General features: G+C 51.5%; 1 protein-coding gene across 1 annotated transcript; it reads left to right on the top strand.

Annotated features, from left to right (window-relative positions):
* The first annotated feature begins 8,748 nt into the window (after positions 1-8,748).
* On the top strand, positions 8,749-10,607 carry Foxl3 (forkhead box L3). The gene is made up of 3 exons (XM_041646238.1): positions 8,749-8,939; positions 9,597-9,765; positions 9,970-10,607. Exons 1-3 carry the CDS (start codon positions 8,833-8,835, stop codon positions 10,345-10,347), a joined length of 654 nt encoding a protein of 217 aa, XP_041502172.1. The 5' UTR covers positions 8,749-8,832; the 3' UTR covers positions 10,348-10,607.
* The last annotated feature ends 7,769 nt before the right edge of the window (positions 10,608-18,376 follow it).

Raw genomic sequence — 18,376 nt, 5'->3', positions numbered from 1 at the left:
TGTGTGTGTGTGTGTGTGTGTGTAAGAGAGAGAGAGAAAGAGAGAGAGAGAGAGAGAGAGAGAGAGAGAGAGATGAAGATCATCAGTAGTAATTCACAGTGGCACTAGAACCCAACAGTCAAAGCCCTGATGCTCTCATATGTAATAGCACATGGCCAGCTGATTGTGTAAATACATATCTGTGTCTGAGTAGTTCAGGTTGTGTGTGTGTGTGTACAAGCACATGTGTGGGGGTGGGGCAGAGGTTGATGTCACGTTTCTTCCTCTGAGACCGTCTATCTTATTTCTCAGCACGGGTTCTCTCGCTGAACCTGGAGTTCACTCGTGTGGTTACACTGCCTGGCTTGTGAGTCCCGGGGATACCCTTACCCAGTGTGCCAACTCCAATGCAGACTTATAATAGGCAGGGTATACGTGTTGTCCATGACCACAGGGGTCACAGGGCATCTCATCACCACTACCTCAATCCTCCCATGATCCTCTACTGTTAGCAAGAATATGGGGCCCTGTGGGAGGCCAGACTAGAAAGCCTGTCATTATCACTGGGTTACAGAAGTGTTAGAGGTAAGATGTGACCAAGTCATTAGACCTATGAGAATTGCAAATGGACAGACATCACCCAGGACAGACATCCCATAAGGAACGAAGGTATCAGGCACATTCCTGATGTGCACAGGTTGGTGTCCATCTCCTACTGTGACTGGCGGCAGCACCTCAGTGGAGGTGCATAGGGTACATGAGGTCACACAGATGGCCCTAACCAGAGTACTGCAGGTCCTTACAAAATGAGGTTAAGTCAGGTGTGGCAACTCATGCTGGTCATCCCAGCACTTGGAAAGCCGAGGCAGGAAGATGGCTGGGAGTTCCAGGCCAGCCCGGGCTGGAGTGAGACCCCCATCTCAAAAATGAAACAAATCCGGTGAGCTGGCTCACTGAGTAATGGTATGTGCCACCAAGGCTGATGACCTGAGTTCGGTCCCCAGGACATACATGGTGGAAGGAGAGAACAGAGAGTGATTTTGGGTGCAAATAGCAGGACCAGATGTTGAGCAAAGACAGAGTGTGTCCAGAGCCTTGGTGCCCACTGAGAGTGGTATGCCTTCCCTCCCTGTGAGAGAGTCAAGAGGTCAGTGAGAGGGGGCATGAACTCAGAGTCTTCTGCCTGCTAGCATCTGCCATACCCACTCCAGGACAGCAGGGATACTCAGGCTGGTACAAAACCCAGGCTGTGGCCTAGGGTCAAACACAGATGCTCCGCAGCTTGGGGCCAGTCTTCCTTCTCTTCTCTGGTCTCTGCATTCATTGGGTTTTATGGCGCCTCCCCTCAGCCTGCACCCACAGGAGGTACACTGGCCACACCTGCTTTTTTGCTCATCTTCCTGGCCCATCATCCTCTCCCCCACAGTCCCTCTTGTGGGTACAAAGAGCCTAAACTCCTGAAACTCACACCTGCTTTTTACCCCAATCCAAGGAGCTATGGATCCACAGGAGGACATGCTAGTGAGCCCCATGGCAGCCACACAGGTCACAAGATGCTTGGACCTCTGTATGTTTGATCTCTTCTGTGGGATGCTATTTCCATGTGGCAGAAGGGCATGAGGGCTGAGGAGTCCAGGCCTAAAGGCTCCGTGTGGGTCTGGGAAGTTGGCTCAGTTCCTAACAGTCATGTTGTGCAAACATGAGGACCTGGATTCAAATCTCTAGCACCCAAATAAAAAGCTAGGTGCTGTGGCATATGTCTATACAACAAGCATGGGAAAGGGGCAAACAAGGCAAATCCCGGAAGTTCACTGCCAAGACAGGCTAGCCAATCAGTGAGCTCAGTTAGTGAGCATCTTACAAATGAGGAAGGCACCCGACGTTGAGGATTGCCTCCATATGCGCGTGCGCGCACACACACGCACATACACACACACACACAGCCTTGTAGCCATGCACATGTTCACATATGTATGCCACACACTCATACACATATATCATACACATGCTAAATAAAGAAGTAAGCACTTGCTAGCTAAAGCCAGGGAAGTTGCAGTTGTTCTTTACAATGGTAAATAGTACACGATGCTATGGCTTTAGATTGCCGGTTTTCAACCTGTGGGTCCCAAACCCATTTGGGGGTTGCATATCAGATATTTACATTATGATTCCTAACAGTAGCAAAATTACAGTTATGAAGTGGCTACAAAATAATTTTATGGTTGGAGCCCCTGCTTTACATAAACGAAAGACTTTCCGTCAATTTGCAATTGCTCACACTCACCTGATGGTCATCCGGCTGCATTTGTACATCGTCACTATTTCCACTGCCACGAGCTACTGCACAGGTCCATGCAACAACCCAAATACAGCTGTTTCACAGTAGATCCCAGCAGCGGCTGCTCAGTGCCCCAAGGTCAGTCCCACCTAGGACAAAGGATCGCAGCCTTGGTAGCTTGAAAAAACAGAAATGTGTTTTCTCGCTATTTGGAAAGTATGACTCTGAAACCAACATATAGACAGGATTGACGCCTTTGTCTGCTTTGGGGCGTTTCTGCCTGTGGCCTCTCTGGTGTCCACTGTCGAGTGACTGTGTGTCCTAGGTGTCTCTCTGTGGCACTGGGTTCAAATCTCATTGTGCTTTTCTGTGAGGACCCAGCTCTTGAAGCCAGGACAGTGTCCTCAAAATCCACAGTTACCACAGCAAAGAGACCCTGTGTAATCCCAGCACTGAGGAGGCAGAGGGAAGGCCAAACAGTCTGCCTCATTAGTGTGTGCCAGGCCAATGAGAGAGAGGTGGGTGGCATTCCTGAGGTTGGCACCAGGCCTCCTCATGTGCACACACACACATAATAAATCTTAGAAATATGTAATGGGGCTTCAGTGATGGCTCTCGCAGAGGACTGGACTAGTTTCAGGCATGCACATGACGGCTCACAACCATCTCTAACTGTACTTCCAACGGATTCAATGCCGTCTTATAGCCTCCAGGGGCACCGGGCATACAACCATCTCTAACTGTACTTCCAATGGATTCAATGCCCCCCTCATAGCCTCCAGGGGCACCGGGCATACAACCATCTCTAACTATACTTCCAATGGATTCAGTGCTGTCTTATAGCCTCCAGGGGAACCGGGCATGCATATGGTGCACATATATACGTGTAGGCAAAACACTCAGATACATTAAAAATAAAAATAAGTCAGGTGGTGGTGGCTCATGCCTTTATTTTTTATTTTTTTGGTTTTTTTTTTTTTTGAGACAGGGTTTCTCTGTGGTTTTGGAGCCTGTCCTGGAACTAGCTCTGGTAGACCAGGCTGGTCTCAAACTCACAGAGATCCGCCTGCCTCTGCCTCCAAAGTGCTGGGATTAAAGGCGTGCACCACCACCGCCCGGCTGGCTCACGCCTTTAATCCCAGAACTCGGGAGGCAGAGGCAGGTGGATCTCTGTGAGTTCAAGGCTAGCCTGGTCTACAAGAGCTAGTTCCTGGGGCTAAGGAACTGTCTCAGAGGTTAAGAGCACTGGCTACTCTTTCAGAGGACCTGAGTTCAATTCCCAGCAACTGCATGGTGACTTGCAACCATCTATAATGAGATAAGACACCCTCTTCTGGCCTATAGGGATATATGCATGTGCACTCTTGAGTGTATTGTGTACATATGCACTCTTGAGTGTATGTGCTTGCACGTACACTTTCAGCTTCACTGTTTGTCTCCTGAAATCCTCATTCCCCTCCCTCCACATTCTATCTGTAGATAGAATTAGCCTCACTGCCAAGCAGAATGTAAACCATCTGATATAGAAGACAAAGAAGCTAAAATGGTATTAAAGACGTGCCCAGACTATCCTGGGCTTTTTCAGCCTTTGGATATTAACCTACTGAAAGTCGGTGTGCTGGTAAAACGCACCACTTTCTGGAAGTAAAAAGCACAGGTGACCCACAACTCTGTTCGATAAGCCTGCAACCAGGGCAGGCAAGAAATCAGGCGCCACTATTATTAGTCCACTACTGCCTTCTGAACCAGGGCATTGTGCCCTTTTTTCACACCCTTGCCAGTTTTCCCCTGAGTGAGTGGGTGAGAAAAACCGCAAGAACCCAGAGACAGTAGCTGCATGCTGTCAAATCTTCACAAATGTGAACGAAGCCTCGGGTACACCGTTCCTTTAAATAAACTGAAATGCTAGGCTCTGGGGCAATCTGACAGCTCGGTAGACTGCTCCCAGACCCATCCCGAGGCCTGGATGTACTGAGAAGAGGCTGGTCAGCCAACAGCCAGCCAGATGCCTCTCAAGGTTACCCAGCTGGTTTGAGCACTCCGCAGATACTTTGAGGAAGCTGCACAGCAACCACAGATGCTTGCTGCACTACTCTGGCTTTAGAAGACACTGTCCTAGCTGTGGCTGTTAAACAGCTTACCCTAAATCAGCAGTTCTCAACCTGTGGGTCACAATCCCTTTGGGGTTGAACAGCCCTTTCACAAGGGTGGGATTTCAGATATGCTGCATGCCAGATATTTATATTATGATTCGTAGCAGTATGAAAATTGCAGTTATGAAGTAGCAATGACATAAATTTATGATTGGTGGGCCACCATATAGAGGCAAAGAGGAAACAGCCGCCCAAAAAAATAATGCTAGATAGACAGCATAAAGGAAGACTGTGGAACCTTAGGTGTGGCAATAACACAAGCATCTAGGACTGCCCAGGATAGGAACAACTCGAGAACCATCATAAATGGGCTGCCTATGCATGCTTAAGCATTGCGGGGGAGGGGGCATAAATGAAAATGAATGAATGGGGGTCACCACAACATGAGGAAATGTATTAAGGGGTTAACAGTATTAGGAAGGTTGAGAACCACTACTCTGTTGATGATGATGATGATGGTGGTGGTGGTGATGGTGGTGATGATGGTGATGATGATGATGATGATGATGGTGGTGGTGATGATGGTGATGATGGTGATGATGATGGTGGTGGTGATGATGATGGTGGTGATGATGGGGATGATGGGATGATGGTTCAGTGGTAGAGACAGATGCAGATGAAGAGTCCCAGACAGGAAGCAATGCCAGAAAGCAGAGGCAATGAAGATAATGAGAGGGAACATAAGTAAAGAGGGCAGAGAGCTCAAGGATGGAGGATTGGGCATAGCCAGAGACTACAAACTGTGAACCACAGTGGTTGAGAGAGAGCCAAGGATCTGCCAAGATCCAGAGGCCAAAGGTCCCAACCTAGGCCCGGAAAGCTGGACCCTGGCTGCTGTAGAGCTGAGGATCCCGGCACATCAAGGCTGTGACACTAGTGCCACCATGACTAAGTCGTGAGGCCGCCGCCTCCCACGGCCATTCACTGCTTCTGGAAGCTGAGGATTACAAAAACTGCCAAGTGTCAGGGTCACTAGTGGTTAAATCTCAAAACAATAAGCCTCCAACCTGAGCACCTGGAGGCATAGTCGTGTGGCTTCTAAAGCCAGGAGCAATATGACCCCGGTTCTGGGGACTTAGAACTGTGAGCTCCTGGCTCCGCCTGTGCAATTTCTAGGCCTTTGGTACTCAAGGGCTGAGGAAAGGCCTGGAAGACCTTGCAAGTACCATCTGTTGTTCTGTTTTCTTACAGCCCAGCCTGGCATCAAACCTCCTGTATATTGATAGCTGAGGATGAACACTGAACTCCTTATCCTCTTCCTCCACCTCTGTAATGCTGGAAACACAGGTATGTATCTCCATCCCTGGCTTATGCAGTGCTTGGTGTGAAAAACAAGGCTTCCCACTACATAATGAGTTCAAAGCGAGCCTGGGCTATATGGGACTTTATCTTCAAAACAAAATACACTAAACAAACAAAAACAAGGCTGGAGATACTTCCCAGTGGTAATCTCCCTGTCTCAAGGGAAGGAAGGTAGAGAATGACAGATCATGACATCTGATATCTTCCTCTGGCCTCTGAGGATATACACAACCTTCTCCCAGACACACACACACACACACACACACACACACTGACATATATTAATCGTGCTTAATTTCCCATTTGAAGCAGGTGTTAAACTTTTTAAACATTCCCAATACCTATAAGCATTCTGTGTATGTGTGTTTGTCTGCATGAATGACTGTGTAACACATGTGTGCAGTACCCAGGAATGGCAGAAGAGGGCATCAGATCCCCTAGGGCTGGAGTTACAGGTAGTTGAGAGCTCCTATTTGGAGACTGGGAACTGAACTCAGGTTCTCTGCAAGAGCAGTCAGTGCTCTTAACCACTGAGCCATCTCTCCAACTCCTTTTAAGCTTTTTTTTTTTTTTGAGACAAGGTCTCATGTATCCCAGGCTGGCCTCCAACTCACTGTGTAAGTGAGGTGACCTTGAACTGTCTCCTGAATGCTAAGATTACCTGCACACACTCCCACACCAGATACTGGGGATGGAACTGAGGGCTTTGTGCCACTCTCTCAGCCCCTCACTTAAACGCATTGGTTGACACAAGACACAAGTGGTATCTTCCATTTTGACCATCTTTAAGTGTGCCTCTCAACAGTATTAATATAGTCACAGTGCTATGTCCCATTGTGCTGTCAAAAACCGCACCCTGCCACTATCTCCGGCCCAAACTCACAATCTCTTTTCTACTGCATTTGCCGGGTCCAGGCACCACGAGTTAAGCTGGGACTTTTGTGTCACACTGGTTTCTCTCCACTGACATCCTCAGAGAGGAGTCCACCACACTATGACACAGGCCAGCTGCCACCCCTGTTGACATCTTAGTAAGTACAGCTCTCAACAGAAGATACTGAAGGAAATCGTGGCTTTGCATTCGGTGGCAAGGCTCCGGCAAAGCAAGGAAAAAAATAAGCCAATAGGGCTTTGTCAAAATCAAAGATATTAGAGCCCTCAAGGGACACTGTGAAGCAAGTGACAGTCACAGGGTGGGAGAGAACATGGGCAAGTTTCACGTCTGACGGAAGATCAGCACCTTCATCTGATGCCATTCAGTTTTTGACAAGTCGTGTGTGTCTCGCAGTCTGGGTCTGTAGGTTCATATTATACAGAAGATCCCCCCTCTTCCTTCATTCCCTGCCACCCTTCCTGTCACCCCGCCCCCCGCAAACCTCTAGGGCGGTGTTGTATTTTTACAAAGGCGACTGCATCTTATCCACCTGCTCCCCTCAAAAAGCAGAGATGGCTTCCCAGCGCTATCCATCCCATCTGCCGTCCTCACAATGTACCCTTCCACTCCTCCCTTTGGAAAGCATCCTGATCTCTTCGCTCAGTTCTGGGTGAGCCTGTGACTATGGAAAGGGGGCGGTGCCATCACTGAAATAGAGTCCTAAGGCCTTGCTGCCTCTCCCTGGTCTCTCGGGTGTCCTGCAGTTCAGACTAGAAGGAGGGTAAACGTCTGAGATTGGCTTTTTTGCTTACACCTAGAATCCCTCCGCTTTTACCGCCTGTGTAGGCGTCTACAGCATAGACGCCACATAGTTGACTTGACCACACACCTGCTGAGAGGTGTGTATCCAATCAGACGTTTCCAGTAAAGCTTCTCCGAGCACATGGGGTGGTCTCAGGTTTCTGTCTGACTTGTGTAAAGGCATATTATGGAATATATGGGTCCTGTGGCAATCGTGTTTATGTGAGGTTTTGTTTCCTCTCTTTACAGTGCAGGCTGACCTGAAACGCAAGGTTCTCCTGCCTTGGTCAGAATTATAGTCCTATGCCACCACTACTGACTTCATGTTTAATATTTTTAATGGCCAGATTGTTTCACAGAGGGACTATGCACTTTACTTCCCAAAATGCTTGACTCCTGTTGCCGAGTGTGGTGGCTTGAACTGGGACAGTAGCCATGCCACGGTGGCACAAAGAAACCTGACTTGCTACACACAAGCTTCTCCAAAGAGGACTTCATTCCTTACAATAAGAGAGGTAGCCCTGGGCCCCATCCATGAAGTAGCCCTGAAGGGGCATGCCCTGAAGAGGAGATTTTCCCAAGGCTAGCCCTCGCCTCTTATCTCTCTGGGTTCACAGACATGGCTACTAGTCTGGCTTCTGTGAATTATTAGAAAGAAGTCCCTGGAATGACAAGGGTCCCCCCAAAACATCCTACCTCACTACCGTTTCCCATCTCTAACTCAGATGCCCCAGCGTAGGCGGGCACTTTACCACTCCCAGGGCCAGAGAGCCAGTCAGTCAAAGGCTCAGAAGAATCGCTGCGGTCCCAGGCTACCCAGAGCACCCATGGGAGGCTACTTCTAGTCAGGGATGGGCAGCGGGAGGAGAGGCCTGGATTTTGGGAGAAACCCTGAGCTTTGGAGTCCTCATCCACCTGGTGCAATGGGGAAACAGGAAGCCAAGATGGTGCCTGGACCAGGCTCTGTGTCCTGGAGCTGAAAGCAGCCAGCCTATGTCCTATGAAAGAGGAGCAATTCAGCTCCCTAGGACTGGACCACATCACCTCTAGCTGTGGGTGCAGCAATGAGGCCAGAGTCTGCCAATGGAGACTCCGTGGGCCCTGCAACAGGCACAGGGTTGGCCTCAGGGGAGAACAGAGAAGGGTCGCCCTGCCTTTGGGGCCAGATCACCCTCCGGACCTTCCTTGCTAGCGGGTCAGAAGGTGGCGACGCCCCCCGCTGCGCTCCCCACTCTGTGGTGGCTGGGGACAACCCCCGCACTGGGATTGGACGCCAGAGAACCAGGCGGAGCGGGCGGGGACCCCAGAAGCCCAGGCTCCCCGCGTCCTGCATGCAGATGCTGTTGGCCCAGTCAAAGGAAACTAGTGCCTGGCCCACGACAGGCGGCCAGCGCGGAGGAAGAGGCGGCGGCAGTGCCAGGGTGGACCAGCACAGGGTGGCCACGATGTTTGACAGCTCGCAGTACCCCTATAACTGCTTCAATGACGACACCGACGACTACCCTGCCGGCAGCTCCGACGAGGAAAAACGGCTTACAAGGCCAGCGTACAGGTGACCACAGGGCAAGTGACAGGGCCCACAAGAGCGGTAGAGGTCTGGGTCATCCGCACCTGACCCAGACTAGGGGAGGTGGGATTTCTTCCTTACGCCGGTCTTTGAGGAAGAAGGGCACGTTCCAGAGCACGCTGGAGACAGCCAGTGGGGGGTCCACCAAGATCTGAGCAGGCTAGTGGGGTCTCGGTAGAAGTGGGAAAGAGCGAGGAGATTATCAAACGACAGCTTCTTCTGCACCCCAACACTCCACTGGAGTCCTGGGGGGCTGAAAGTGTTTCATTCAGTAGGCCCCTGCCAGCTTTAACGGGTCCTGCAAAGTCTAGAAGGTATTAGAGATTCCAGAGGGATTCAGGGGTTCCAGAGAGTCTCGGTGTTCAGAGGGTCTCAGGGGTTCAAGAGGGTCTTGGGGGCTTCAGAAGGACCGGGAAGCTCCAAAGGATCTTGGAGGGCTTCAGAAATTCCGTAGAGGCTTCAGCCTGACTGCTGAGCGCTGGCAGGTCCTTGGAGCTGCAGTACATGGGGGCGTGGGGAGTGTCCATCTAGTCTCAAAGGTTCCGGCCAGTCCCAGGGCAGGTCTGAGTTCACCAGCGCTTCTGCGGTTTCAGCGCGCCACCCCGCCTGATGCAGCCCCTCTGTCTGGCACCCCTGTCGCAGCTACATCGCGCTGATTGCCATGGCCATTCAGCAGAGCCCCGCGGGCCGTGTGACCCTGTCCGGCATCTACGACTTCATCATGCGCAAGTTCCCCTACTACCGCGCCAACCAGCGCGCCTGGCAGAACTCCATCCGCCACAACCTGTCGCTCAACAGCTGCTTCGTCAAGGTGAGCCCCTCCCCCTCCCGCCACTCGCACTGGACCCCCGGGTGTCCCCAGTCATCTTTGGTGACGGGGAAGGGGGAGGGGTGTCACCGCCCACACAGAGGCAAGTTCCTTGTTAGCAGATCCCCACGGGGGCCCGCAATGCACTTGCCAGAGACGCGTGCTGCCCAGGCTTGGGGACACTCGCTGAGCCCCATACTCCCTCAGGTGCCACGGACCGAGGGCCACGATAAGGGTAAAGGCAACTACTGGACGTTCGCGGGCGGCTGCGAGTCCCTCTTGGACCTTTTCGAGAATGGCAACTTCCGGCGGCGGCGGAGGAGACGCGGCCCCAAGCGCGAGGGGCCCCCGGGTCCCCTCGAGCCAGCAGTGCGTGGGTCAACGGGCTCTGATAGCGCGCGAGTTCCAGACCGGGAGGCCCGGGTCAGCCCTGCCACACACAGAGACATCAAATTCAGCATTGACTACATCCTCTCTTCCCCGGACCCTTTCCCTGCGCTCAGGTCGCCCTGTCACTCCCAGGAAGCCAGGTATCTGGAGGCGCTGGAGCCCCAGCAAATGAGCTTTCATTTTTGGGCAGCATGAGGTGGCCCTGGAGCTTTGCAGTCAGTTGAGGACTTGGGCCTGCTCCCTCCCCTAAAGGCAGGACTTGAACCAGGCATCTTGAATCAAGAACCCTGGACGGGTCCACATCTACATACTTCTTCCCAGGCTGCCCCAGGGGAACTCAGCTCTCCATTTGGAGGAAAGATCTGGAGATCTTCTTATAAAAGGTATTTATGGTGATGTTGTGACTTTATAAAGAATGAGAACAGTTCTCTCACAGGAAAACCTGGCTCAGATTTGGCCCCACTTCGGGGTTTGCTGTGGACTCACTGAACCAACGACCCCCTACATCACGCCGTAAAATCACCTGAGGCTCCCTGGAATCAGGTAGCATCTGTCCTCAGTCCTGTGACAAGTGGCTTTGTAGACATCCCCATTCCAAAGTTAAAGTGTGCTCAGTAACTTATTCGTGAAGCTGGTTAAGGCCTTCCCTGCAGCTGAACATAATGAGGTGTAGAACAGTGGAGACAGATGTTACTCTATCCTGTGGCTATTATTTACCCCAAGGCTTCCAGTGATGTCCAGCCATGGGGGACACAAGCAGAAGTAGCCTGTGTCCCCAGCAGAAAGGTGCCTCCCAGACCAGTCATGAAGGCACAGGCCTGTCATCTCAACACTTAGGAGGCTGAGGCAGGAGGACTCAAGGCCCACCTGGGCAGAATTAATGAGATCTTGCTTCAGAATAAAAAGAAATTTTAAAGATTGAAGTGGCATGTAATTTCTATCCAGGGAAGAGAGGAAGAAAGGAGGGGAGTGGAGGAGGAGGGGAACGTTCTCCTGATTCTACTCAGCTCCTGCCGGCTTCCTTGCATGCAGGTTTTCTCGCAGGGGACAGTGCCACCAAACTACACAGTGGTGTGCTCGAGACAGGAGTGGAAGCGTACTCCATCTGAAATGCAAAGGATTTTATTGCCATTGAGATGGGCAGTTGAAGAAACACAATTAGGCACAACGAAACTATGCGCCCACCGTTGCCAGTTTTCACCAACCCGCTTCCCCCCCCCCAGCATTCCCAGTTTGCTGTGACTTAATTTAAATGTTAGCAATCTCATGTCTATTTCCATGAATGATAAAATTACTCCCCAACTAAGCAAACTGTCTCTACTGAGAATGGCAATCCCCACTTTAGCTTGGAAATGAACTGCAGAAGAAAGGTGGGCAGAGGCAGGATGGATTCACAGGAGAGGGCTCTTAGGTTTAGCTACTGTCCCAGCCTGATGGAGTAATCCCCTTTGCTCCCGTACCTCTCCATAGAGTCCTTACTGGCTGGGGAAAAGAGAAGGGGTTCTGGGCCCTGCAGCATCTCTCCTAAAGGGAGTATTCCTACTCTCTGACCTCCAGTCCCTGTTGAGCATCAGCCTCTGCCTAGAAGTTGTTCCTCACCTCAGCCCAACAAGAAGAGAGAGAGCCCTCCTCCAAAGCCCTCGCCAAAGGTGCAGTGCCCTGCCCCTTTGCAATACCACCTGTAGGTTTCCAGTACTCGGCTGCTCCCACCAACATGTCCATCATACTTGTGGGCTCTGCTCCATGCAGGCTTCCTCCTCTGCCCTCGCTTGTCTGTGCTGTCAGGAGTGTGCCTGTGCCTGTGCGTGTGCGTGTGTGTGTGTGTGTGTGTGTGCACATGCACTGTGATCATGCTTCTTCTGTCTGAATCCTTGTTTTGTGTATCTGTCTATTGGGCCTTCTAAAAGCATTAACTCACGGTGGCTTGTGACACAGATGGTACACACATCAGAGTTGGTTCAGACAGTGTCCGAAGATACATTTTTTTTTCTGCTACCAACTGAATAAATAAAAGGTGCATTTCATCTTTTGGATGCTGGCTTGCTTGCTTCTGACAGTTTGTTCGAGTTAGCAAAGTCTAATTTGAAACCAGAAAACCCCTTGCCCTGAGCAAGACTGAGAAGCTTAGGGAGACTCAGTCCCTCTGCACTCGGGTTCACTGCCAAATGCTGTCCGCAGCCACAGATAGGAGAGGTGAGGACGGTGCCAGGTGAGGCTGGTGTACCTTGAGGTTTGGCGGTCACTTTGCAGAGGCTATCAATCATGTTCTTAGAAGCAAAGGGACATTTCCAGTTTGCCAGGGTGTGATAGCCCGCGACGTCAGGAGTGAGTGGCATTTAATACCGATAACATAACAGGGGTGAGGGCTGGCCGTGACCTATTCAAATGTCGCTGCCACCACGCAGACTCGCCCAACGTGATTATAATTAAATACTTTATGCCGCTCTTGCAAATCCGCAGATTGATCATCGATACGTACATTACCAGCGCATTACCCCGAGCAGATGTCTGCCACACACGTGTCATGGATCAGTAGGTTTCCATTAACAAAGTTGGGAGGTGCTGCCAAGTGCAAGTTCGGAGAGGCGGGTAATATATACATGAGTTACCTTAGTCCCAACCAAAGTTCTTAGGCTGTACGACAAATCTCTGCAGCCCCAGAAGAAAATGGAGGGAGCACAGCCAGCTTCAGAGGGCAGAACACCTAATTCAGACTGAAGCCCTCCATGTGGGATCTGGCGGGAGGCCCAGCAACCTCCCGAGTTGCAGTGAAGAAGAGCCGTTTCCCACAAGGCAGAATGTACCTTTGGGTGCCTCTGCCCACCAGGTGCAGCCAGCCTCCCAGGGGTTGTTGATAAGTCAATGTAGCAAACATTCCCTGATGGTATAACCACCAACATGGGCACAACGGGGCACTGCCAAAAGCTGAGACCCTAAGAAAAGGCAAGCTTATGGGAGCCCAGCCCTAACTGAAAAGGATTTGGGGATTGCAGAGTAGATCCAATAGCAAATGTGGCTACAGGGAGGCATAGGAATAGATCCCAGCTTGCCCAATCCCAGATTGTCCCAGGTCCCATGCTTGCCCCAGGCCAAACTGGCCCTTCTCTGACCTCGGGACTACTACACCTCCTGCATTTCCGCCAGAGCTGTCCTGCTGGCTTACACTCTGGCATCCATCTTTCTACATCCATCCTTCTCTGCAATGCTGGTACCTGGGATTGAGAAGGAGGCTGGGGAAGGACTGAACCTTGGGGTGAGGACTGAGTAGCTTCCCCTTCGCTCTCTTGGACCTCTCACTTCCTTGAAGCCACTTCCCACTCCTCACATAGGTGGCCTTGCAGTATCCCTAGGGCACCTGAGGCCGACAGAGAGACAAGGGTGTTTTCATCTGCCATCTGCCTATGGCTGTATCTCAACTTTTTGGAATGGTCTGCAGTAGCCTCCTGTTCTCAGGCTCCCCGCTCCACCCTGCCTCAGTTTCCTCACCAAACCCAGATTCTCTCCCACCTCCTAAATTATAACACTACAAGGAATGCACCCCGTCCCCCACCTGGGCTGTGAGGTCCAGACTAGTGCGGGCTCATCTCAAAGCCAGGGTCCCGGGAGGTCTCAAGAGTTCTAGGCTTAAAACACAGTCTGGAGCCGGTTTTTCTCCAAAGTGTCAAAATGAAAATAGGTATCATGGGACCCCTGGCAGTCCTGTGTCCCTCTCAATGTCAGGTCCATCGTTGTCTGACTCCAATCATGCTGGAAGCTCGCCCCACCCCATCTACCAGCCACTGGCTCTACCACTGGACCGCCTTCCAGATTATGCTGAAATATACTAGCCTGCCCCATGACGAGTGTGTGCTGACTCGAATCTGAGAAATAAACTCCTGTAGCTTGATATTCTGGCCTTTGAGCATACATTAGGGTACATTCCCAGGGCAGCTGATCTGTGTCTCCCAGTTTGTGGGAGCCATCAAAGATCTTCTGGGGAACAGAGAAGGCAGTGGCTGGACTGGAGAGAGGTGGAAGGTGTCCCTCCTAGTCAGGCTGAGGGTCTGTAAGAAAAGCTACTGCAGAGCAAGGCCATCTGCCCAGGTACATGGTGACAAGGCCACTCCTAGGGTAAAAGTGCAGGAAAGCCACTCCTGGCAGAACTGGGCACTATATCCAGCACCCTGGCTGGGAGAAGAGCAGTGAGGGAGGCATCGGCCATCTGCAGGAGCCTAGAAACCCAGCCACGTGAGAGAGGGACATTGGAGGGACAGGCAGACAGGTCTCCAAATCACGGCAGCAGTGTCTGGTGTGTGCCAGGCTTTCTCTCTGCCTGGCACTGCTCTGAGAGTCTTTGCTCACGGGTGCGGTAAACTGGAGTTAGAAATACTGTCTACTGAGCAGAAGAGATGGCTCTGAGGTTAAGAGCATGCACTGATTCCCTAGAGGACCCGAGTTCCCAGCACCTGCGTTAAGTGGCTCAGAACCACCTGTAACTCCAGTCCCAGGGAACGCGACACCTTCGTCTGCCCTCCACGGGCACTTGTACCCATATCCGCACACCGATGAGCACGCATTTGCATAATCAAAGAGAAACATATATGGCTGTGCTTGGTGGTGCACTTTTTTAATCCCAGCACTAGGGAGGCAGCCCGGTCTACATAGTGAGTCCCAGGCTAAACAGGGCTTTAGTAAAATCTTATCTCCAAAACAAAACAAAAACTCGTTGAGATGGCTCAGTGGGTAAAGGTGCTTGCCACCAAGCCTGGCTACCTGCATTTCATCCCCAGAAACCACACAGTGGAAGGAAAGTATTACTTCCCAAATGTTGTCCCTTGACCTCTGTGCACTCTGTGACACATACATACCCTCACACGTCTGCTCAGATACACATAAACACATAAAATAAATAAATGCAATATTCTTCAAATAGACTATCTGCTAGCTGAAGTACTGTTCCAGGGATAAAGAGATCTGGAACAGCTCAGAACCCTCACTGTAGCTCAGTTGCTGATGTTGGGGCGGAGTGGGGGGTCCCTTCTGGTGGGACATCAGTGAAGGACTGCCTTAGTGGGACATCACCAGAGCCCACCGCCCTCTCAGGAGGAGTTACACCAAAAAAGAAAAAGGAAGGAAAGAAGGAAGGGACGGAAGGAAGGAGAGAGGGAGGGAGGGAGGGAAAGGAAAGTGCATGGCCTGTGATCTGTGATGTGATTTTTTGATTGTTGTTGTTGTTCAAACTAACAATCTGTGAACAGTTACAAAATTACATTTTCATTTTCATTCTGCACAAAATGCCAGTCACATCCTGGGCAAAAAGCGCCTGGTCCTCACGCTCCACTGTGCAGAAGGGACAATCCCCAAACCAGTGCGGAGCACATGGGGCCCGACAGAAATTAACAGGATCTTGTATGCACCGGTACAATTACATTCAGGCCAGCTTTAGGCGACTTCAAGCCCAGGTTCCAAATAAGACGTGCGCTCACTGAACTGAAACACGGGGTATTAGATTTATAATAAACACACAGGGAGGTCACACGGCGCTGCCATTTCTCAAGAGGAAAGGAAATTGAACGGGAATGTCAGGGCTTTATTCAGCTTGGCCCTGTGCTCTGGGTTGAATCCAGGTGACCAAGAGGCTTCATTGGCCAAGGGTAACCCAGCTTGGAGCATCTGCCATGTCCTGGATTCTGTCACTGGAACTCTCTGTCTAGTCCAGGCTGGCTTCTCATTTGAGGCAATCCTGTCTCAGCCTCCCGAGGGTTGACATCATAGCTAGGCTTACATTTACTTTTGAGACAGAGGTGGTTTTGAACTCGGGACCTTCCTGCCTTGGCCTCCCAAATGCTGGCAGTACAGGTGTGCACCACCATACCCAACTTCAGACTCTTTCTGTGCCCCCTCCACCGTGTGCCCACCTGTGCTCAGAATGGAATCCAGATCATCACACCTGCTAGGCAGGTATTGTGCCACTGAGCTGAGTCCAGGCTTTCTCTGTAAGTGTCAATGGGGATGTACCCACCCTGATCCAAGGAGCAAGGGATGTACTACAGTGTTTTGGAGACCACCTATACCATCGTCTAGGGTTTCTTACAATCCCTGAGCTGGTGGGAGGGGCCCTGCTAAAGACAACCCTACCCTTCAGGGCACATCAGAACCAGCGCCTCCCCTCTTCCAAATCTCTGGTGTAGACGTTGATGAGGGTGGAAGGAAGGGACTGGGTAGCTTTGCTTCCATGACAAGAAGTTGGGTTGACAAGATAGCTCTTTCCTGTTGAGGGTGACTTCTGAACTTGGGGGACAGGGGCAGCCGCCACGGCTCTGTACATGCCAGGAGATGGCTGAACCCCAAGTAGAAGGCACAGCTGGAAGAAGGGCTGGGCACTGGGTGTGGGGGGGGGGGGGTCACTACAGGAACCTAAGAGTTCCAGCAAGAATCCCAGAAGGCCTTGTTAGCCTCTGCCTCCCTGGAAGGTTCATGAAACAACAAAAGCCAGGCTGCAGACAGCATCTGCCCGGGGATACGGGGCTGAGAGCATTCTCAAGCATGAAGGCTCCTTGTGTGGGGTTCAGCAAGAGAGGGATCTACCTAGCACCCTGAGTGACTGGTCTCCTCAGACAGGGGAAGCTGAGGCTTACGGTAAGCAGTCAGGCCTCCATGTGCCCAGCCTACCTGCATTCAAGTGGAAGAAAGAGATCTATGCTCTCTCCCACCCAGGCCTCTTGTCCCCAGTCAGCAAGTGTTTTCTGGGCTCTGCTGCTCTCTCTATGCATCTGCGTGCCCAGCTGGAATGCAAGAACAGGCCACGTTGGTATGCACATAGGGTACAGATTGATGTACCTGTACAAGGATGCAAGCATGCAGGTTCACACACTTACACACACCTGTGTGGACACAGATGTACAGGCATGTACATCAGTGAACACAGAAGTATACAGCTACACTCTGCCCTGCTGCAGGCTACAGGGCCTGGGCTGGGAAGGATGCCTCCCTGTGCTTAAGAGCCAAAGGGTGTTTATGAGGCCAAGCCGAGGAGGAAGGCATTACAACATGTGTGAGGACAGGAGGCATGACGGCATATACCTATGTGCACAGAGCAACAACGTGTACAACATACACCTGTACACACACACACACACACACACACACACACACACACACAGGCAACACATACAAGCACAGACTAGAGGCCCAGCATGTGACATTTGAAATACGTATGGCAGAGCTAGGATGATATCCTGGCCAGCACGTTCAGATGGCATCTGGTCCATGGTAGGCTGCTGGCTCTCTCTGACCTGCTACGGTCACGCCTCCTGCCCTCACACATGTAATCCCTTGTTGTAATGCCTTCCTCCTAGGCTTGGCCTCATAAACACCCCTGTGGCTCTTAAGTGCAGGGACACATCCTTCTCCATCCAGGCCTCTGTGGCCTGGGGCAGTGCAGAGCTTCCAGCCCAGCCCAGGCAGTGAAGAACAACTGCAGTAAGCAGGACATTTCATTGTCTCCAGAGGGATGGAGAGCTAGCTGCCCAGGGACTTGTAGATCCAGGCGAGGGATTTGCACAGTTCACGTCGGCTCCAGTATTCCTGCTACCACCCACCCAGGTCACACAGGACACAGGCGAACAGCAGAGCAGGAGCCACCCCAGGAACTAACTGCCCCAGTCAGTCTCTACATCCTTGCCATCCGGACTTCCTGGACCTAGTCTGTCCCAATGCAGGGTAGGTGCTGGAACGTGCTTCCCCTAGAAAGCCCTGGGCTCACAGATGTGGGTCAGTGTTTCCAGACACAAAGGCAGAACGCACCACATGTGCCCAGAGCTTCTGAGACATCTGGAATGATTTCTCAGTTTTCTGTTTAGATAAACTGACTGGAAAGATGTTGGCCAAGAATCTCCAGGCTCCCGCTGTCCCCTGTCAGCTCACAGTCCAGAGGTTGAAGGCCCTCTTGAGATAGGGATTGGTCGGAGCCTAGGTCAGGAGAGCACCCCAAGGCTATGTTAAGGCTCGGAGCTTCTCCAGGCTAGACTATATGGGCCATGCTAGCCCCTATGATTGGCCTCTTAGTTGCCTAGGAGAGGCCTGTTTTGCACCCCAGTTCCTTGTCCTTGCTACCTCAGCATTCCATCAGAATGAGGAACCCCATCAACTCCTACAGACTTTAACTCACCTAAATATATCCTCCAACCTTGAAGCACATGGAATTTTCAGCTCTCACATTGACTCTGTGGCAAAAGGAAGGCAG

The sequence above is a fragment of the Microtus oregoni genome, unplaced genomic scaffold (assembly GCF_018167655.1).
Source record: "Microtus oregoni isolate MIOR12 unplaced genomic scaffold, Mior012 000003F_ref0000135, whole genome shotgun sequence".
Lineage (NCBI taxonomy): Eukaryota > Metazoa > Chordata > Mammalia > Rodentia > Cricetidae > Microtus > Microtus oregoni.
This window is presented reverse-complemented; position numbering and strand designations above follow the sequence as displayed.